Here is a 19,745-nt window from a genome sequence, read left to right on the forward strand (position 1 = left end):
TCTGTCTCTCTGTCTCTTGCACTGTCCCTCACCCTGAGAGGAGACCACACTCTGTGGAGTGTTACCAATTTTCTAATAAACTTTCCTTTTGTGACTCAAAAAAAAAAAAAAAAAGAATAATTCCAAAGTTTTTGGTCTATACATCCAGAAAAATGAAGTTGTCTTTAATTGACATGAGGAGAACTGCAAAAGAGGCAAATTTAGGAGGGAATATCAGCAGCTCAGCTTTACGTATGTTAAGCTGAGAGATTCTTTTTTAGTTATCCAATCAGAAGTGTTAGGTTGGCAGTTAGATATAGCAGTCTGGAGTTTAAGGGAGAAGTATGTGTTCCATCAGCATCTAGGTAGTCATTCAGGTCATGAGATGGGATGAGATCACCTATGGAGTGAGTATAGATAGACGAGAGAAGGGGTTCAAAAACTAAGCCATTATGCACTCCCAATGTTTAGAGGTTAGGAGATCAGCAAGACACAGCAAAGCAGCTGAGAGGGAGTGGCTAGAAAGATTAGAAGAAAAACAGGTGGGTGTGTTGTACTGGAAGCCTGACTCAAGAGATCAGGAATTGATTCACTGTACTACATGCTGCTGCATGAACATTCACATAAAATGAGGCCTAAAAATGACTATTGGAATTACTGATGTGGAGGTCAGTGGTCATCTTGAGAAGGGCAGTTTCAGTGGAGTAGATTGAAAAGAGAATGGGAAGAATTAAATTGGAGAGTAAACAGATATTTATTCGAGTTTTTTTTTTTTTTCTTTTATAAGTGGATATAGGGAAATGAGGCAGTAGCTGCAAAAGGGCATATGGGTTTGGAAAACATCTTCTTTCCCCCTGCCCCAAAATGAGAGAAATAGCATTTTATACATGCTGATGAAAATGATCCAATAGAGAGGAAAGAATTGATGATTCAAGAGAGAGAAGAGAGGGTTGAGGAAGCTAGAAGTGTCTATTGGTAGGGGGAGGGGCAACTAGTGAGCTGAATATTCAGAGAGCTGATTAAAGTTTTGCAGATCCCATGGTTAAGGGTTAGGAAACAAAGACTGAAGAGATCTGATAGAGACAGACTGGGAATTAGGAGGGAATGGAGGAGTCAGTAGGAGCATGATCTCAAAGTTGAAGAAGAGCAGGCCCAATGGAAGTGAGGAAGAGGGAATAAAGTGATAGGAAGCTGTGGTAAGAGAGAGGGATGTTAGTATCCAAAATTTCAAAGATGAAGCCGTTTCTAGACATGACAAGGTTCCAAATGTCACCATTAAATAAGTGTGAGTGGAAATAAAGTTGCTCCACATCAATGTTGAATGTTGGCCCAAAAGCCATTTGCTGGAGTAACTGATGGATATATGGGAATGACCAGGGAGGTCCACAGATAGCTGGGACAAGGACAGGTAAAAGGTGGTAGAGCTGGATGGAGTGAGCATGGGAGGCAGAGGGCGTAGCTATGAGACCACCATCATCTGAGGTAATGAGCTTCCTATCCCTGGAAGGGGTCAAGAGGACACTGGTGACTCTTGGGTTGAGGATTTAAGAAAGAACTCTTGAACTTAAAGTTCTAGGTTCACCCGTAGGAGACTATGAGAAAAAGATTTAAGAAAGAATTTTTGAACTTTAAAGTTCTAGGTTCACCTGTAGGAGACTATGAGAAGAGAACTTTAAATCCTAAAAGTCTGATACTGTGATGATTATTTGAGTTATGCCTCTAGAAAAATTGGTTTTCTGCATACATTAGAATTCTTTTTTTCCATAAAAATTATTTTTTCAGGAGAATTTTATCTTTCTCATGATCACTACCAATTTGTCATATCCATTCTCTCCCCGTTTTCTAAAAAAGCCCTCCAGTGGCCTGTATATTTTGGCATTTATGTGCAGGCATGTAAATAATTATCAGATTAAATGATATATTACAAATTCCACATTCTTAAGTTTAATGTAAAAAATCTCTTCAGTGCCATTAAACAAAAATAGTGATTTGCTCTGTAGTTAGGGATCATCAAATAATAAACATCCTCTGACTGTAGGTAATCCATAATAATGGGCTTGATTTTTAAAATTCCAGCCTGCTCGATCATCATCTAAAATTATCAGTGAGTAGGACGTCACCTAGTACCAGGTGAATTTAATAAGTATAATCAGTGTAACTGAAAGAAACAGTTATGTAAGTCAATTACAAAAAAAAAAGAAAAAGAATATCAAATAGAAATAGAAATAGTTCTTGAAATGTCCGTGATCTTGGATCGTTTCTATCCCTGTTCTTTGTTTCAGAGAAATAGCAATGCTCAAACATACTTGGAATACATATATGCAGCCTAAAAAGCACACAGCTTTTTTATTTTATTCAACACAGACTTTCCTTCACTTTAGTAATTTTTTCTTCCTCCCTCTCCTCAGGAATTCTATAAATGTAATCACAAAGCCTTAGAGAAATTTGCTAAAATTTTTTTATTGCATTTACTGAGAATATATTATTGTTCCACAATAAAATGATCTTACTTTCCAAATTAGTACAAAGCTCTTAATTAAAAAGGTTTGGGTTATCTATATTAAATTGCACATTATAAAAATCAATTATAAATTCTATGCTTTAAAAAGAAACAAAATATTTTTAAAGGCACATACTAAAATACTGTATACTGATCAAGCTCAACATAATCATTTCACATGTGATCTATTTAAACAACTATTGTACCAAAACTGGCATCCTGTGTTTGTAGAGAAGCAGAGCTACACTGCGGTGTGCAGGGTGCTCTTGGAATAATGTGGTTTTGGTGTCTTAAATAAAGCATGTTTTTCCAACTTTGAAAATATGCGAAATAATTTAAAAATTACTTTTCAGATAAACATTTTCAGATAAACATTAATTTGGCATGAAAAAGGTCATATGATATATACTAGGAGATACTTAAAATATCCAAGCTTTCTCTTAATAATACTGCAGAGTTCAGTCTGTTGTAGCTATAACTTTCAGGGTAAAATAAACTGGTATTAGAACATACTGACAAAATGCAAATTTATTAAGCATTGTGCAATGTCTGTCCAATCTTACATTTCTCAAACCACAGTATAGTACAGTTATACCAGAAGCTATTATTAAAGGTATATTTAATCTCACCCTACTCTAACTTCTTATTAACAAGCTCCCATTCTCCCTTCCACATATAACTTATGTTAACAATAGGAGTTATCAAATAGTAACAGAGAATCCAGTAGTAAATTCTAAATGTATAGTCTAATTAGGAAAATTACAGTGTGTATCATTTTCCTAATTTATATTTATAAAATCCTTACAAATTAGAGCTAAGGCAAAGTCTATAAAGACAGCATGATTAAATAAAAGCCCGTGGTCCCCACTTATACTGAATCCTACTTATAGGTACATTAGAACTCAGAAACTCATATGGAATTTTGGGTGGAATTTTAGGTGAGTGTCACACAGCCACAACCATGATGCTGAGAGAGCCCTTGATAAACTATAGGTCTATGATTTGCCGACACTGACCAAGACATAGTCCTTACTAATTCAAATCTTTATGCTAAATCTGAAAGATGAATACTTTCAGTATGAACTTTTAAAAAAAATGTAACTCATTATCCAAGTTTTAAGATTGATGACTCCCACAACTCCAATTTTAGCCTGAAATATAGCTTAAAATATCTATTTAAACAAGCACAATAGAAAGTTGTGTGTATGTGTGTATACATACATACATACATACATACATACATATATTTTTTTTTTTTTTTCCTCCAATCTTTCTAGCCACTCCCTCTCAGCTGCTTTGCTGTGTCTTGCTGATCTCCTAACCTCTACACATTGAGAGTATATCGTGGCTTAGTTTTTGAACCCCTTCTCTAGTCTATCTATACTCACTCCCTAGGTGATGTCATCCTATCTCATGACTTGAATGGCTACCTAGATGCTGACAGAGCACATTCTTCTCTATGTGTATACACACATACACACAAATATATGACTATATTATAAAATACACAAATTTTTTTTCACATACCTTCGGAGTTCTAGAATACTTTGAACACCTAACTTTGTGTTGGAAACACAGGGTAATAACATTAAGTTTTCATTTGGTGATCATTTTCTTCTGAGTTTCATACTTTAAAGCCTATCTTTTAACAAAAAGTACATACCTCTAAGTAGATATTTGAACTCAATCATTGCTTTATAAGTGTTTTTTTTCTCAGATGTATATACAAAATGCAACATATATAATACTGCTGAATCTAACACTTCCTATTATATTACGTATATTTTAAAAGAAAAAAATTTTGAAAGGAACACAAAATTTTGCACCAATCGTGATCAAATACTGTCTGTTCATAGCCTGGAATCTAAATACAACACTCTTGATAACAAGCCCTCAGTCCCTGAAATAGTATTCCAATGTAGGCTGAATTATGAAAGATACATTTACCCATTACTTTCTAGCATATTAGAACATACTACAGAGCTGGGGTCCCCTGTGAGGAACTGGGCCACACAGCAGGAGGTGAGCAAGCGATGCTTCATCTGTATTTACAGCTGCTCCCCAGCGCTAGCATCACTGCTTCAGCACCACCTCGGATCATCAGGCATTAGATTCTCAAAGGAGCACTGGTCCCTGGTGCCAAAAAGGTTGGGGACCACTGCTAGCAAACTACACTTAGGGAAGATCACAGTAGAAAATGTGTTTACACACATTTAAAATATTTTTAAAATCCACTCTTTTACTGATAGATGCTGAAAAGTATCTGGTAAAGAATAAAAGTCATATATCAGAGGCTCCAAAATAGTATCACATACTGAATTTGATTTCTAAATGTTATTTTACATAGATAGTTCCTATCACTTACGTGCTTAGTGACCTTCAACTCCAAATTACTCTTCTTGCAGCACTCTTTGAAAGACTAGAAATATCTTTAATTAGATTGGGAACTTGTGGGTTAAATCTTACACTATTGCCACACTCAACAAAAGCATTTTCAAAAACTCCACTGAGACAAAAAAATCAGTAGGAAAGGGGAGCCTTTTACAGGAGTTTAACATGTAAGCTGTAATATTAAGGCACGAGCAAACAAGCTCTTGTCAGTGATCATCCATCTTTCTGCTAAAGAAAACACAAATGAAAACAAGATCTCATCATTAAGCTGCCAGTATAATTTGAAAAGCCACTGGTAAAGCATTTTAATAAGTGTTCATTATTATACATAGATTATAAATTTCTTCAGTTTTTTTCTTTTTAGATTATCCACAGGCCACATGAGTTAATATTCTTTTTTTGTTCCTTTTATATCCATTTATCAGAACAAAGCGTTTAAGCAATTTTACTAATATTTTGACCCACTTAACAATTTGCATTCTCTTGCCTTTTAATCCGAGAATCACCATTAGCTTCCTTCTGATTAAACAAGGATTAAGTAAGGCTTTTAGTACTGAAAGCTGAGGTAGGTGGACTGTCATGATCAAGTATTTAGAAAGATTTCATTTCATTCCCAGTGTCTTTCTAACATATCAATAAAAAATTGAAATCTTATGTGTCATAAATGAGGTAGCCTCCTATATTATATCTGTCAAGAAAATAGTGCCATGGATTTCTGTGAAGGTACAGAGATCAAGATTATTAATGGTCATTATTTAAAAATTGATAATTTTAAAAAGGATAAGCTAAGTAAACCATGTCCCAAATTTCAAGGTTTCTTTGAGTGATTCAAAGATGTGGCATTGAATTATTTCATAGGTCTTTATTGTCCCGAGTCATCTGATGAGGTCTACATTTGTAATAGTTCAGTAATTGTGGTTATAAATTGTATGTAGGTTTCACATTTAGCTATGGGCATTTGACCCTTTATTCTTGAGAACTGTATCACTCTATAGTGTATTTATAAAACAAAGCATTATTCTTTGCCAACAAATAAAATGATAAACATGGCTGTGGCTATGAAATGATAGTGAGCCCAGAGCTGCCTGATATTGCTCTTCGCCTCATGATTCTTTGCCCCTGAACCATTCTCAAACTCTGCTCTAGATGGTTCAAATTCCACTCTTTTTGTTTCCTTTATGCCAAATCATCAACACAAATCAGTGAGTATAATATGATCAGAATTCATGATTATCAGTAAAGTAGTAAATCTTCCTTCTATGGTGTGTTCTTATCCCACATTACCACATCACCATTATGAATGGCAAATTGTTCTTTTGTGTTAATTAAATGACAAGGCAAAAGGTTTGTGTTTTTAAAAATTAATTATTGATGATGCATTTTTCTACTAGCCAAGATACCACCTGTCTTTCAAATTAAAAAATAATATACATGTATAAAGAAAGTAATAAAATTTCACTTCCTTCTACTTTTGACACACTGGAAAAAAGCAACAATCTTTAAGACAGAAATTGTTCCTTAATGTTTATGACAGCAACAATGAACTTTTCAGTGTTAGAAATTTCCTAAAGAGTTTAAGTTTTAAATATGTACTTAAAATTTGTAGCTAATTAGTTTATATTTTCCATTGTGCCTCTAGACTCACTTTAAAGTGTGACTCAGCCTAAGGCAGGTTTAATAGGAACCACATTCGAGAGGCCCACTACATCCCAAGGCATCCTCCATGATGTACTCTCTGGACTAAGATTTGACAAAACTTTAAAGGAATGGGAAAATCAAAGTAAAAAATTATGCTCTCTGAAAATATATGCTAAGAACTTGACAATCTTTTCTCTCAAAGCATTTACCTTAAACATTTATAGAAAGTTTTATGTTAGCACAAAAGATGCCAATTACATGAAACTTATTACTTCCTCCCCAAATTTTAATCACATATTTAATTTTTTTCCATTGCAGATCATTAGAACTCTACAGTGAAGGCTAAGAGCAAGCTACTCTCCAGGTTACACAAAATTGAGTGGAGTTGCATCCTCTGAAAGTAGCCATTAGAACTAAGCAAGGATGTTGATGGACTCTTCAGCAGATATTTGAAGGAAAGAGGGAAGGAAAGGGGAAAAGAATGATAAGGATAAAGATAATATGAAAAGAGGAAATATATGTTTACAACTAAGTATACATTTACTCTAAAAGTGTCAGAAGTTGAAGCTAATAGCAAAGGTTTCTCCATACTTGGGCAGAGTCCATGTGATCATCTGCAAATATATATAAATAGATAATATGTGGTTCATGAAATGTTTCTATTTATGAATAGAATTGGAAGCTTAATGCAACCACTGGAATTTTCAGTGGAAATTACAAGTTTTGTAGTAGGGCTATAGACTAAGCATTGCAACTGTGATCAAAGAGATTTATAAATTTTGAATAAAGTATCAATAACCTGGGTGGTTTATTACTGAAATGGATGGATCTCAGTAATGTCCACTGCAATAAATTTAACCAAATGTTTCTGGAAGATTCTTAGGCATCGTTTACAGGCATATCTGATCCAGAGTTTTGTAAAGAGGAATACTAATTGCTCCCTTTCTTATGTTATTGTTGGCCTCAGATGCCAGAACCTTTTGAATGTGAGAATTTGCTGAGTCCTATTAGAATTAGGATGGCGAGATAGAGAGCAGAGTACTGACTATTCTTTTCCTCTCAAAAAATGGATTGAACAACGACGACAAAAAATTGTAGGCCCATCAGATCACTTCATTGCAATAGGAACGCTGATCAGATATTATAAAAGATGTACTTTGACAGAAAGATTCAAGTAATACTTCTTAGTCTAAAAGATATCTTTGTAGATATTAGTATTTTTCATTTTCTTTGTAGAACTTTTAGAACTTTAGACTTTTAGAACTCTTTGTACTAAACAACATATTACTAAATATGCATATTATGGAATTTAGCTTCTTTTTATACTTTTTAACTTTATATATAATAGCACAGTACTCTCCAGAAGAATCTATTATGGTGGAGCTTTTTTGGTGTTATAGATACGGTTTGCTTCATTCTATTAGACTGAAACAACATAGGCAAAATATATGTGTGCTATTCTGAGATCTAAGTTTTATTATAAATACTTAAGGAAAAACACTTTGGAGATCTTTACAGAGTAAATATTATTTTATAATTATTTCTGTAAAATTGGGAGTGGGGGGAAGGAAGTCTTAGGAGCCTACGTTAAAACCATAAAAAAAAAATTTTATAATGGCAGGTTTAACAATTGGTCTTAATTGTATGATTTTGCTGATCTCAAAAGCACTGATAATAATGAGGAAATGTTTTTATAACTGGACATGAATAAATGAAGAACCTGAAAATGTATTACACTGTCATTACTAAGTCATTTTATAAAATTTAAAATAACATGAAAGGGCAGTATGGTCAAATGTAAGGTTTTTATTTTTGTTTTTTTATGCAACAGACCTTTCCAGAAAACAAATAACCTAAGTCCCCTGAATATGAAATATGGAAATATTGGAAGTAGTAAGTTGCAACTCTGTGTATGCCACAGTAAGTTGATTAATGTCTTCACAATCAAAATTATTGAAAATCCTATTAAAAATAGATTCAACATTTAGTGTTTATACTTTGAACTTTCAAGGATGCAGATAAGAAAGCTGATACTGAAAGGAAAAGTTAGTGGGTTTTCTAGCTGTTTAACAGCCTCCTTTCCTTCCAGCCCACTGCATGCCCATCCCCACCTCCCATCAACAATAAATCTATATGCTTTCCAGGGATCTCCATCCTTAGGTAGAGACAAGGAATGAAAGGACTTTGCTTTTCAGAAACAATAGAAGCTGAGAAGTAAGTAGGGATATAATAGACTTTCTATCCTTACAGAGAATTTAGAAACAGATCCTGGAGGTGCTTTAGAAAAGGACATTTTCCCCAGGTGAACAAGCTATATCTGAGGAAGATCTAGTATGTATCTATATTTAGTATTTAAATATATTTTGCATATTATTAACTTTTAAAGACCTAAATGAGAAACAAAAATGTACTAACATATAACTTCAGGGATGAGGAAAGAGTTTGTTTTCTGCAGATGAGTCTGACTCGTGACATGATTTTGGTTTTAATTTTAGGTCCTTAAAACTCTTAACAGCTTTCTTACAATTGTCTGTGTATAAATAGGAAAAAAACACTGGGAATGTTAATGGGGAGTGCACTAGGATAAATACATACGAATGCAAGTTCCTGCCAGAAAGTTCTGGAAATGTAGGAGTTGTTTCTCTTTATAAGTGCTTTTAACCATTCAAGACCCATAAATTTCATAAACCAATTTGAGCACTTGTTTCTATCAGAAATAGATATTTCCTTCACAAAGACTTTTTTTTCCATTTGTGCCCTGAAACTGCAACTTGATAACATGCTCAATAAGACTGTTTAAATATCAAGTCCTAGTGCTAACAATTCAGAAGTCAGAAAAATTCTACGTTAAAATTGCTAGAGTATCTTTCATTCATTCTACTTTACTTTATTGTTACAATTTAAACAAATTCAGAAATTTGGGGTGTTTCTGGCTACTTTAAAACATACTGCAAACCCAAAGGGAACAAATGTAAATGAAAGAAATGCCTGATTTTTGAACTTCTCTGCCTTTATGAACAGGATCTTTTTCATCTCACATATGATATTGAATATATTGTTAGCATCTGCTCCAGGAAGGTCCCTGACACTAGAGCAAGTCAGAACTTAATTTCATAGCTTATTTAACAGCAGGCAAGCAACTTTAACATAACTTGAAGTTTAGGTAAATCTCACTTAAATTCTATAAAAAGTTTGCATATAACAGAAGAAATTAAAAGAGCTACCAGAACTAAAAACAGCATGTGAGACAACAAACAATATTTCCAGTCCTAAACAAACTGCAACCCTTTCAGTATAGCTTGAGGTATTTTTATATATTTGTAGAAGCTAAACAGCATTCACAGTTTCCAAAGTTGCTTTTACTGAGATAGCTTCAAATTCTCACAATATTTGACTTTCAGACATATTTTCATGTACCAGGGTCTTATGGAAATATCAGACAGCTTATTCAGTGGCAGAAAATGGTTCTTGTAGTAATAAGGGTTCTATTTCCCAATTATTGTGCTATTATTCTTAGGATGTGATTAAAAAAAATAAGAAATTTGCAATTCATATAAAAGGAAAACTTGCTTAAACTTCTGAAAGCAAGCCCAGTCTAGCGGAGGTATATAAGACATTAAATAACAGAGTCAAATTCTTTCTTATAGATTCCAGATGAGTTTTACAGTGGAGTGTTCTGGTTCTCCAGCATTTTCTCTGTCTTTTCTTCTCCAGTGGTTTTATGGACCTCTCTGTGCTTCTTACTATGGATCCATGGGATGAAACAAAGGACAGCACCTCCGACAAGGGGAGGAATTCCAGAGAGGTAGAATGCCACATTGTAGGAGTCCAGCTTGTCACGAAGTAACCCTGGGAAGGGAAAAAACTATCACCAGGAGAGTGTCATACTGATGGCCTAGCCCTAACCTAATTATTTCATTTCAGCAGGACTAGTTCAAACATCATCTCAGACTATTGGACATTTTTTAGGAAATGTGTGAAATATAAACCTTTTCTGATATGAGGAAGGAAAAGACCTCGTACCTTTAATCTTGTCACAGACTACAGGCCTCTGAGTTTTTATACCAAGATATCACATGGAAAAATATTTGCAACCAAGGTTTGGCTTTCTGAAAACCCCTCAGAGGCCATCTGGGGCGTTCTCACACTTGATGTGAAGGTGGACAGACCACCAAGCTGAAACTTCACATACACACCCCAAAATGTCTACATTTCAAACTTTTCCTGGCCTAGTTTTTATGCAATAACATGAAACTACTTAAAATTCAAAATCATGACAAATTATAAATTTTATATAAATATAAGTTAGGAAGAAAAAGGTTGTTAAATACATTTTGAAAAGATACTAAGGTTTGTCAGCACATGAGAGGAAAATATATGACTCTGTGTGGCACCCTAATAGATCCTTGGGCTCTGCATCTGAAAACTGTTATTTAGAGTACTCCTTATATTTAATTTCTCTAACAAAATCCAAATTTTAATGGTTATCTTAGTGTTTTTAAACTTTTGTAACTTTTACTATATAATCTCAGTTATGTGAAATGTCCAGGGAGTACACTATACTGAATATCTGACTCTGTTGAGGGTTTGTCCAATTAAGTACCAACACATTTAAAAAAAAGTACATTCATTCTGGATAGAGACCTAAAATGTACTATGTATCTAAATATGTGATTTTCCTATCTTCTGAATCAGAATATTCCATATATAAATCTTTCATTGTTATGAACACTAATTAATATGTTTGGCTGTAATACCCGCAGAACTTACTGGTAAGCCGGGGGCTTACCTGCAGCCAGTTGCTGTGTTGTTCTGCCTGCTTTGGAAGTTTCCTGTTACCTCCTTTATTCTTGGTCTGTTATCAGTTACTTCTAGTAGCAAATATCATTCCTACTAAAGTGCTGCTTGTAATCTGTTGTGGACTTGGAGACCCTAAAATCTAAGTTTGTAAGGTGTAAAAATAATGTGACTAGCTGGAGAAAGGGGAAGGACTGAAGGGTTCTCCTACGAGAAGACTATGACCTTGAGAACTTAAATTTTATTTGGTCTGTGCAGTAGTGACTCTGCTTGCTTGATTCATGACTAGTTTCCCAATTGGCAAAGTTGCTAGATATGTGTGGTTCTGGATATGAGAATGAATTGAGCTAACTTTAACTGAGCCTCTCACGTGCCATACACAGATGATAGTACATACATTTAAATTTTATAACTTTATCAAATTTTCTTATAATAATTCACACTGGCACCCAAGTAATACTGGACATGAGATATCTTTATACTATCAGAAAATTTCTAAAGGTGAAACTCACATAACATAAAATTAACCATTTTAGTGGCATTTAGTACATTCACTGTGTTGTGCAACTACCACCTATATCTAGTTCCAAAATATTTTCATCACACCAGAAGGAAACTCCATACCCATTAAGCAGTTACTCCTTAATCCTCCTTCCCTCCAACCCCTGGCAACCTATCACCACTCTGTTCTCTGTCCCTGCAGATTTACCTATTCTGGGTATTTCAAATAAATGGAATCATGCAACATGTGACATTTTATATTTGGCTTCTTCTCAAGATTCATCCACCTGGTAGCATGCCATAGTACTTCATTCCTTTTTATGGCTGAATAATATTCCATTGTACGGCTATACCACATTTTGTTTATTCATCTGCTAATAGACTTTTGGGTTGTTTCCACTAAATGCTATTTTTCATTAACTGTTTCTCAGGGGAATATGATCTCTTATACAAAGTATACATATTTTGACAGAATCTTCATCTCTTTCTAAAAAGAAATAATGTTCCCATTCCTCCAAAAACACTGAGTGAAATTTAAGAATTATGAAAGCTTAAAGCCCAGTACTGTTACACATTTTATTAAGTGTTTTAGATAATAGTAAGGATAAGAGGGACTCCTCAGCAAACCTGTTTCAACATACCATCTACAGCTGGCCTTATTAAAAATATTACAGGTAAGGTACACACAAAAATGAAACACAGGTAACCAATAAATTATATTTTACATATAAATGAGACTTAGGACCTGTAGTAGAAAATGCTATGAATTTATTACTGGGGAATCATTACATACCTGCAATGGGTGGGCCCACAGTCATGGGTATAGACATGAATCCGAGCAGAAATCCAATTGCTTGGGAGACATCCTGGGCACCAACTAACTCAAAGGCAGTGGGGGCCATAATGGAAATGAAGCATCCATCGAAGAGGCCCATGATGAGACAGACAGCTATGAGGGCCCCAAAGACACTACACAGGGGAATCATCATGGACATCAGACCAATGAAGAAAAAGGAGACTACCTAGGACAGACACCACAATGTCAACTCTGCTTTCAGAAAAAGTGAATGTTACAATTACTGAGAAACATATTTAGGACTTTTAAGTAGCTGTTGGTAAGTTGCCTCCCTGGCCAGTTCACCTTGATTTTCATAACTGACTTCCATAATCATCTTCTCTGAGTTCCCCCAGCACTTTCTCGTATTTCCATTAAGAGACAAAGAGAAAAGAACTATTTTATATACTTACTTACTTTCCCTTCAAGCTTGTAAGCTCTTTGAGGTCAGAATCTGTAAAAGTCAGCTTTGGACTAGATATTTATAAGGTTTAAGGATCATTCTTTAAGGTCAGTGCTCAATAAATATTTGTTCTTTGACTATCAGCCCAAATTCATTCATCAAACTTTTTTAATTTCACCTTTGAAATTATATATAATTTATTGATATTAGTCCTTTGCAAAATGAAACCTGCCAACAAGATGTGTTCTTCACATCATAGAGCTTTCAGTTTGGGGGTGATATAAGTTTTTAGATATTTAAATAATCAATTTAGAATATACTGCCTGCTAATATTCCAGACACAATGAGTACATTCAGACCAAGTTAGATTAAAATGAGTAACTATGGTATGATACATATTATATAAATATGCACTGAATTTTGATTATTCAGTACATGATTTGATATTATTACATAAATGATTTGATATATATTATGTAAATATGTACTGAATTTTGATTATTCAAATCCCAATTAAGTTTTGACTCTGTCATAGGAAATATGTGATACATAATATGTAATGAAAACAGTAAACACAGTCTACAATAACATCCTAAGAACTAATTTAGGTAATCCAATTTTATTATTTCATAGCATAGATCAGTATAATTATTATCTTCAAAGAGCATTTTCAAACATTATGTCTTTTGGTGATATATTGCAGAGGTACCCTACTTAAGTACCCCAGAGTTAAGATTGAGAAATATTTCGAGACATTAAACACTTTCATTTTAGAGTTAGAGAATAGTTAATAGAATCAAACACCTCATTTTGCCTGCCATTTGGAAGCTACTCTGCTATGTGAATAAAACCTGGTTCCTACCCTTGGGTTTGGGGAGATGAATACATAAATAAATGCACACGAAGTGTTCTAGATGTGATGTAACCAAAGTTATATATTTAAAGCATGGTGGGTATACAAAAAAAAAAAAAGAAGCAGACAATTCAATAACTTTTTTAGGCAAAGAAGTAATTAAAACTAGACAACTGACTAGTCTACAGAATGTTTTAAAAAGTATCAGGTGTTTTAAAAAGTATACAAATAATAGCAACTATTATTTATTTACTATGTATTAAATGTCAAGCATTGTTCTACGAATTTTGGATAGTGATCCTCATATTAACTTTATGAGGTGGATACTAATGTTATCCCCATTTTATGGATGAAGATAGTGATGCTCAGAGAGGTTTGGTAACATGCCCAGGTGGAGCACGGCCTGGAATCCAGGGTCTGTGTGGCCAGCAGCAGGGAGCTGATGGAACTGTTCCTAGAGGGTGCCCTGCAATGTCAGTGGGGATGGGGAGGGAGGGAGAGACCATATGAATCAGCTCTCTGGGTCACCATCTTCATCTGTTGTTTCTCCTAGGGCCCAGTAGGCACAGCTATGGCACACCAAGCTTGGTGGCCCATCTCAAGGCGGCCCTCACAACCTTAGTGTGCGTCAGGATCGCCACAGAGCTCCTGAAGATGCAGGGTGTGGGTGTGGGACCCAGGAACAGCAGTTTTCACCGTAACACAAGTGATCCACAGACCCCACAATAAGAAACCTGCTCTTGTAAAAGGTTTCAAACTCCAAGTTAGGTCTCTTTTTGATATCATCATACCACATAGCTGAGTAAATTTTTGTTCTTCATTACTAAAATGCGACTTTATGATAGAATTATAATTAGTTTAAGACTCTGAGTTGGCAATTTGTTTTTTGTTGGTTGGTTGTTTTTAACACCTACAGCACCTGGTCTTCCTAAGTATACTAACCAGGCCCGACCCTGCTTAGCTTCCAAGATCAGGCGAGATCAGGCACGTTCAGGGTGGCATGGCTGTAGCTGAGTTAGCTATTTGAAAAAAAATGTCTGGCACTTCATGTATCCTAAAGAATGCAGTCTCCCCATTCTCCTGGTTTTTAAATTTTCTACTTAAATATCTTTTTTTCTAACCCAACCCAACTTCTAAGAAAGCATAATTTTTTAGCAAGAGTAATTACTGGGTTTGCAGACTGGTAGGCAGGAAGGAACTAAGACTCAGAGGGGCCAGGTTCTAGCTCTCTGTGATCTTGAGCAGCTAAAAAGATTTTCTGATGCTTCCTATCTATACAAGGAGATATAACAAGTATGTAAAGGTTTAAGGAGGTTTTTTTTAACCACAAAAACCCTAATATTCTTAATTATAGATATATTTTTAACTCTACTTACAAACATAAAAGGAGATAAACATGGAAAGTCATTTGACTCTTAGAAACATACCTATCATCACAAACTCTAGAAAATCTAGAATAAATCTTTAGGACATCATGGGGCCAGATACGAGTTTAGTTAAGAAAGCCATAGACCAAATATTCCCAACCACACCACTGTAATTATACTACCAGTGTTTGGCTAAGGGAAGAAAGAAATATATTTTTTCTTTGAATGTGTTTCCAGTCTTTTACTATTTTGTTCTCTTCCAAGATAAGAGAACCAGAGCGAACTGTTGAAAACCTAGCATACTACTTCGCACTAAGTCAATTTTGCTCAATAAACAAATGTTTGTTGGACCAATTTATGTAGCATAAGACTCAGGCACACTTTACTTTTGGTAGTTATCCTCATTTTTTAATCCACTTTAGGTCCCTTCAAATTTTTGTTCTTTGGTCAGTTTTGTAAGAAATCATTCACTTAGAGTTTCAAATTTATTACTATATATTTTGAGCGTATTTCTTCTTAATACTTAATCTGACTACAAATTCTCCTTTTCTCAATTCAAACTACATCAATTTGTATTCTCTCTTTTTCCATTATTTGACAAGAATTATTTAAATTTATTAGGTTTTAATAAGTCGTCTATATTTTAAATTGTTATTTCAAAGTAAAATTTCTTGTTTTTTAAGAATTGAGTTCATAGAGATTGACACATTTACTCTTTAGCATTTCTCAGAAAATAACTAGCTGATTCTACCTTACTTGTAGCTACAGTAGTGAGAAACAATGCACTTTCCCAGCAGGTGTCACTACACAAAATGTAGCTCAGTTAGGAGGTAAAAAAAAAAAGGCCACGCTGGTGAGGAGATACCTGTTCCTCACACGCAGGGATACTCAAGCCATGAGGAGCTCGTGCCAAGGTTGAGCAAACTGCTCACATAGGAAGTTAGGTATGTCCTTATCACCTCCCAAAATAAATATTGTCCCATATATCAAATATTGAGATGTAGATATTGGGCTCCAAAGTTTGAAAGGTGAATAAATTTAGTATTGCATGCACTCTTTCTTTCCTCAAACACAGCAGCTCTGATTAGATTTAAAAAAGAGATTCAAAGGTCTCTAATTCTCTTCCAGGCCCTGGCACTGACATTTAATAAGGCATTGACAGTTGAGTTGTCTTTCTTGCTTCTGTTTCCTTAAAACCATCCAAAGAAATATCTTCTGTCATGACTCTAGGAGAATAACACCCTGCTTGAGTTAGTTATGTTACCTTTCCCATTTCTATCACAAAGAGAGCATTCTTGGAGAAATGTCAGTTTAACTTTTGCTCAGGAATCTAAGTACAGTTCAAGAGGAAAACTGAACTGTACCTGAATAAGCAGAAGGCCTTTTCAGAGGCAAATGCACAATTGGCCACAGTTAGATTCAAGTGTTCCTCTTATACATTCATTCGATATAAAGTTTCCAGACTTTTAGAGCCTCTGGCTAAGAACCCAGGGCAAAAATCAGTTGGCAGCAGAGGTCTGCTAGTCCATCACAAACTAACAGGAAGTGTTCAGGCCACAGCCGAGTGGCTAGCTTCTTCTAAAGACAGAAGCCACAGTACATGAGTACCATCATTTCTGCCTGATGGAGGAACTGTCCCCAGTGCCATAGCTTAGGGAAGAATAGAGGGCCTTATAGTCTTATTTCTTATGCCTGATATTGGGAATTGCTAAGTATTTGGATACTATTTTGGAAATAGCTTGTGTTGGTAAAGCATATACCCTTTATCCCAGGGTATCTTTAAGAAAATGGAACAAAAAACTGGGCAACACTGATCAATTCATTCTACCTCAACCAGAAGAGGAAGCTTACAGAAAAAGATGGATATGAAAGTGATTAATTTTTATAAATTACAACAAAATTTTCTAAATTACAAAAATAACTCTTAATGAAAACATTATTTACAAAATTCAAACCTTAGAAAAATGTATACAGTGGTATATGAAAGTCTGCCTTCAACCCCCTCCCACCTTCAACCCATGCCTACTTTCCTCGTCAAGAAAAACCACTCAACAATTTGGTTTGCATCCTCCTAGATCTTTCCTATGCACACACACGTTGTTTGGGTCTGTCTGCTTTACATACATGGGTATGATGTCCACACTTCAGTATGCCCATGTCACGAAGAAACAGACACAATGGGAAAGTGATCTAAATCCAAAGTTTTCAATTCTTTCATTACAGTTATAACTTCCAACCTTTGAAACATTCTCATACTTCTGAAACAGTTACATATTCAAGACACAAATCTATAGTAATTTAATGGTGACTAGAAAGATAAGCTTGTGAAGAAAGATGGTAAAAAGATACCAGAACACAGCCTTTGCTCTCCTACTAAAGTACACACACTGGGAACCTTTGCAAAGATTTTCTTGAACCATTCTTATTCTGTACAATGCGGTTCAGTCATCTCTTCACTCAGCATTTAAAATTATTATGCTGAAAATACCTGGAGCCTGAGACCTTAATGAAAGTTTAAATTCAGAACTCCTGAGCAAGAGTCATAAACTCTTTGTTACCTCTAGTTCAGGATAACCAGGTCTCCTTTCTTGAGACCCGTTCCAAATCAGGATCTGCCTCAGTATTTAATAGAATATTAAAACATAATAAAAGCAAGGGTTTATTAATCATCTACTGGGCTGGCACTTCATATATGCTGTCATTATGAATCCTCACCACAGCCGTCTGCCAGTTCTGGGGACAAATCAGTGGCAGCACTGGTATGCACTCATGTCTTACTTCAGAGCTTGTTTTTCTAGCCTGTAGCCTCCCAAACCCAAGATGCCTATGACCAGAAACCAGACCGTGTGCAAGGTTGTGAAGTGTGTTCTGTGCCCAGCTGCTACTCAGAACTGGCTGCAAGGGGACAAGGAAGGGAGAGAACTGTCACAGCCCCAAGAGGTTGGGATGTAACGAAAGCAGGGAGTGGATGTGTCTGAGAAAACACACCAAGAAAAGGGAGGTAAACAGCAAAAGCATTCCAACCGTTAAAGGCTGGGCCAAAAGGCAGACAGCCAGGAGGGAGAGAAGGAGGGGGAAAGAGGAATGAGCAAACAGAACTCGAGTTGGACGCAGCAGAGAAGAGCCAAGAACCAAAAACCACACCGAATGTTTGGGAGTCGGGGCGGGGAAGCCAGGAAAAGGGAGAGAGTGCAGAGGAGTGAGGTAAAGGAGCAAGTCCAATAGCCTGTGTGGGTGGGGCCCGTGCTGGCTCCTGCGCCACTGTGTTCACAAGATGGAGCCAATCGCTGGCTCCCAGAAACTACAGGACACACTGAAGGCCTTCTTCTTTCTCCTTCACAGGCCTCTCTGAAATGCAGTCATCTCACCTGTGACTCGGCATGTACTATCCAGTGCCACAAACACTGCACAACATTTGGATGAAAAAAAGACCTAAAAGAAGACCTAAAAGGTTGTGACGAACCTTTCATCTAAAATGAAATTACTTTGAACTCACTGCTGTGTGAGTGCAGACAAAACATGGGACGGGTTAGGAAAGTCTGTATTTTCTTTTGCAAATTACACGTATTATGTATTAAAATGTGCTCCCAAAATATTGTAAATAACCTGATTGACCTACCTATAGTGGGGAAATTTTTCAGAGGTTGCTATGGAGTAAAACATTGATGTATAAAATATACCGTGACTTCATCCAGTGTTGCACCTTATCTGGACCTCCATCATCTCTCACCTGGACCACTGTACTGGTCTCCTAACTGGTCTTCCTCCCCTCTTGCACTCCTGCTTCCCTACAGCAATCCATCCGCCACACACAGACCAACCATAGTGATTTTAAAATGTAAAATCAGACCATGTTATTCTCCAACAAAGACCCACTACACTTAAAATCTCATCACCTTGGCTTCAAGGCCCTGTATAATCTGACTCCACCTAGCTTTCCAACCGCTTACCATGCCACTCCCCTGTCTTCTCGAGTTCTCAAACATGCCCAGCTTTTTCTTGCCTTGAGTCTTGCTCCAGGAGCTCAGAAACCATGTCTGTCTTGTTTATATCACCCCCCGCCAGGGTCTGGGCCTGGGAGATCCTTGGGGTGCAGTAAGCCTCAATCTTTTGAATAAATTTTTGCAAAGGAAGCTGAAAAGTCTATAATGCAACAAATGCCCATTAGAGGGCTCCTTTGACACTTGGGAAAAGACAAAATGTTCTGCTAAATGTTTAACAAAAATATCCACAGTCAGGTATCAATAAAAGGGGGAAAGATCATAGTAAATATTTTAAAAAGTAGCACTCTTCCAGCTATCTATACACTTCCTTCTAGCTGTATGAGCAGACTCCCTGCGGAGTCATAGAGTGAGGTAGCCTCTCTGTCTCTCAGTGTTCTCATCTCTACGTGGAAATAACAACTGATGGTACCATCCTCAAAGGGCCCGGGTGAGCAGTAAAGGAGATAATGCACGCAGAGCACTTAGTTCCTTGTCTGG

The 19,745-nt window shown here is 35.9% G+C and overlaps 1 protein-coding gene and 1 long non-coding RNA gene across 2 annotated transcripts in view; one reads left to right on the plus strand and one right to left on the minus strand.

Annotated features, from left to right (window-relative positions):
* Positions 1 to 8,750: 8,750 nt before the first annotated feature.
* On the plus strand, positions 8,751 to 12,050 carry LOC111742787. The gene is made up of 2 exons (XR_002781469.1): positions 8,751 to 8,839; positions 10,223 to 12,050. It is a non-coding gene; the product is annotated as an uncharacterized LOC111742787 (long non-coding RNA).
* Positions 12,051 to 12,124: 74 nt separating this feature from the next.
* SLC16A10 (solute carrier family 16 member 10) overlaps positions 12,125 to 19,745 on the minus strand; it is a 92,441-nt gene continuing 84,820 nt past the window's right edge. Inside the window, exon 5 of the mRNA XM_023533382.1 lies at positions 12,125 to 12,828. Within this exon, the coding sequence (XP_023389150.1) occupies positions 12,592 to 12,828 (237 nt within the window). The 3' untranslated portion in view covers positions 12,125 to 12,591. The remainder of the gene's footprint in view (positions 12,829 to 19,745) is intronic.

The sequence above is a fragment of the Pteropus vampyrus genome, unplaced genomic scaffold (assembly GCF_000151845.1).
Source record: "Pteropus vampyrus isolate Shadow unplaced genomic scaffold, Pvam_2.0 Scaffold101, whole genome shotgun sequence".
NCBI classification, from domain to species: Eukaryota; Metazoa; Chordata; class Mammalia; order Chiroptera; family Pteropodidae; genus Pteropus; species Pteropus vampyrus.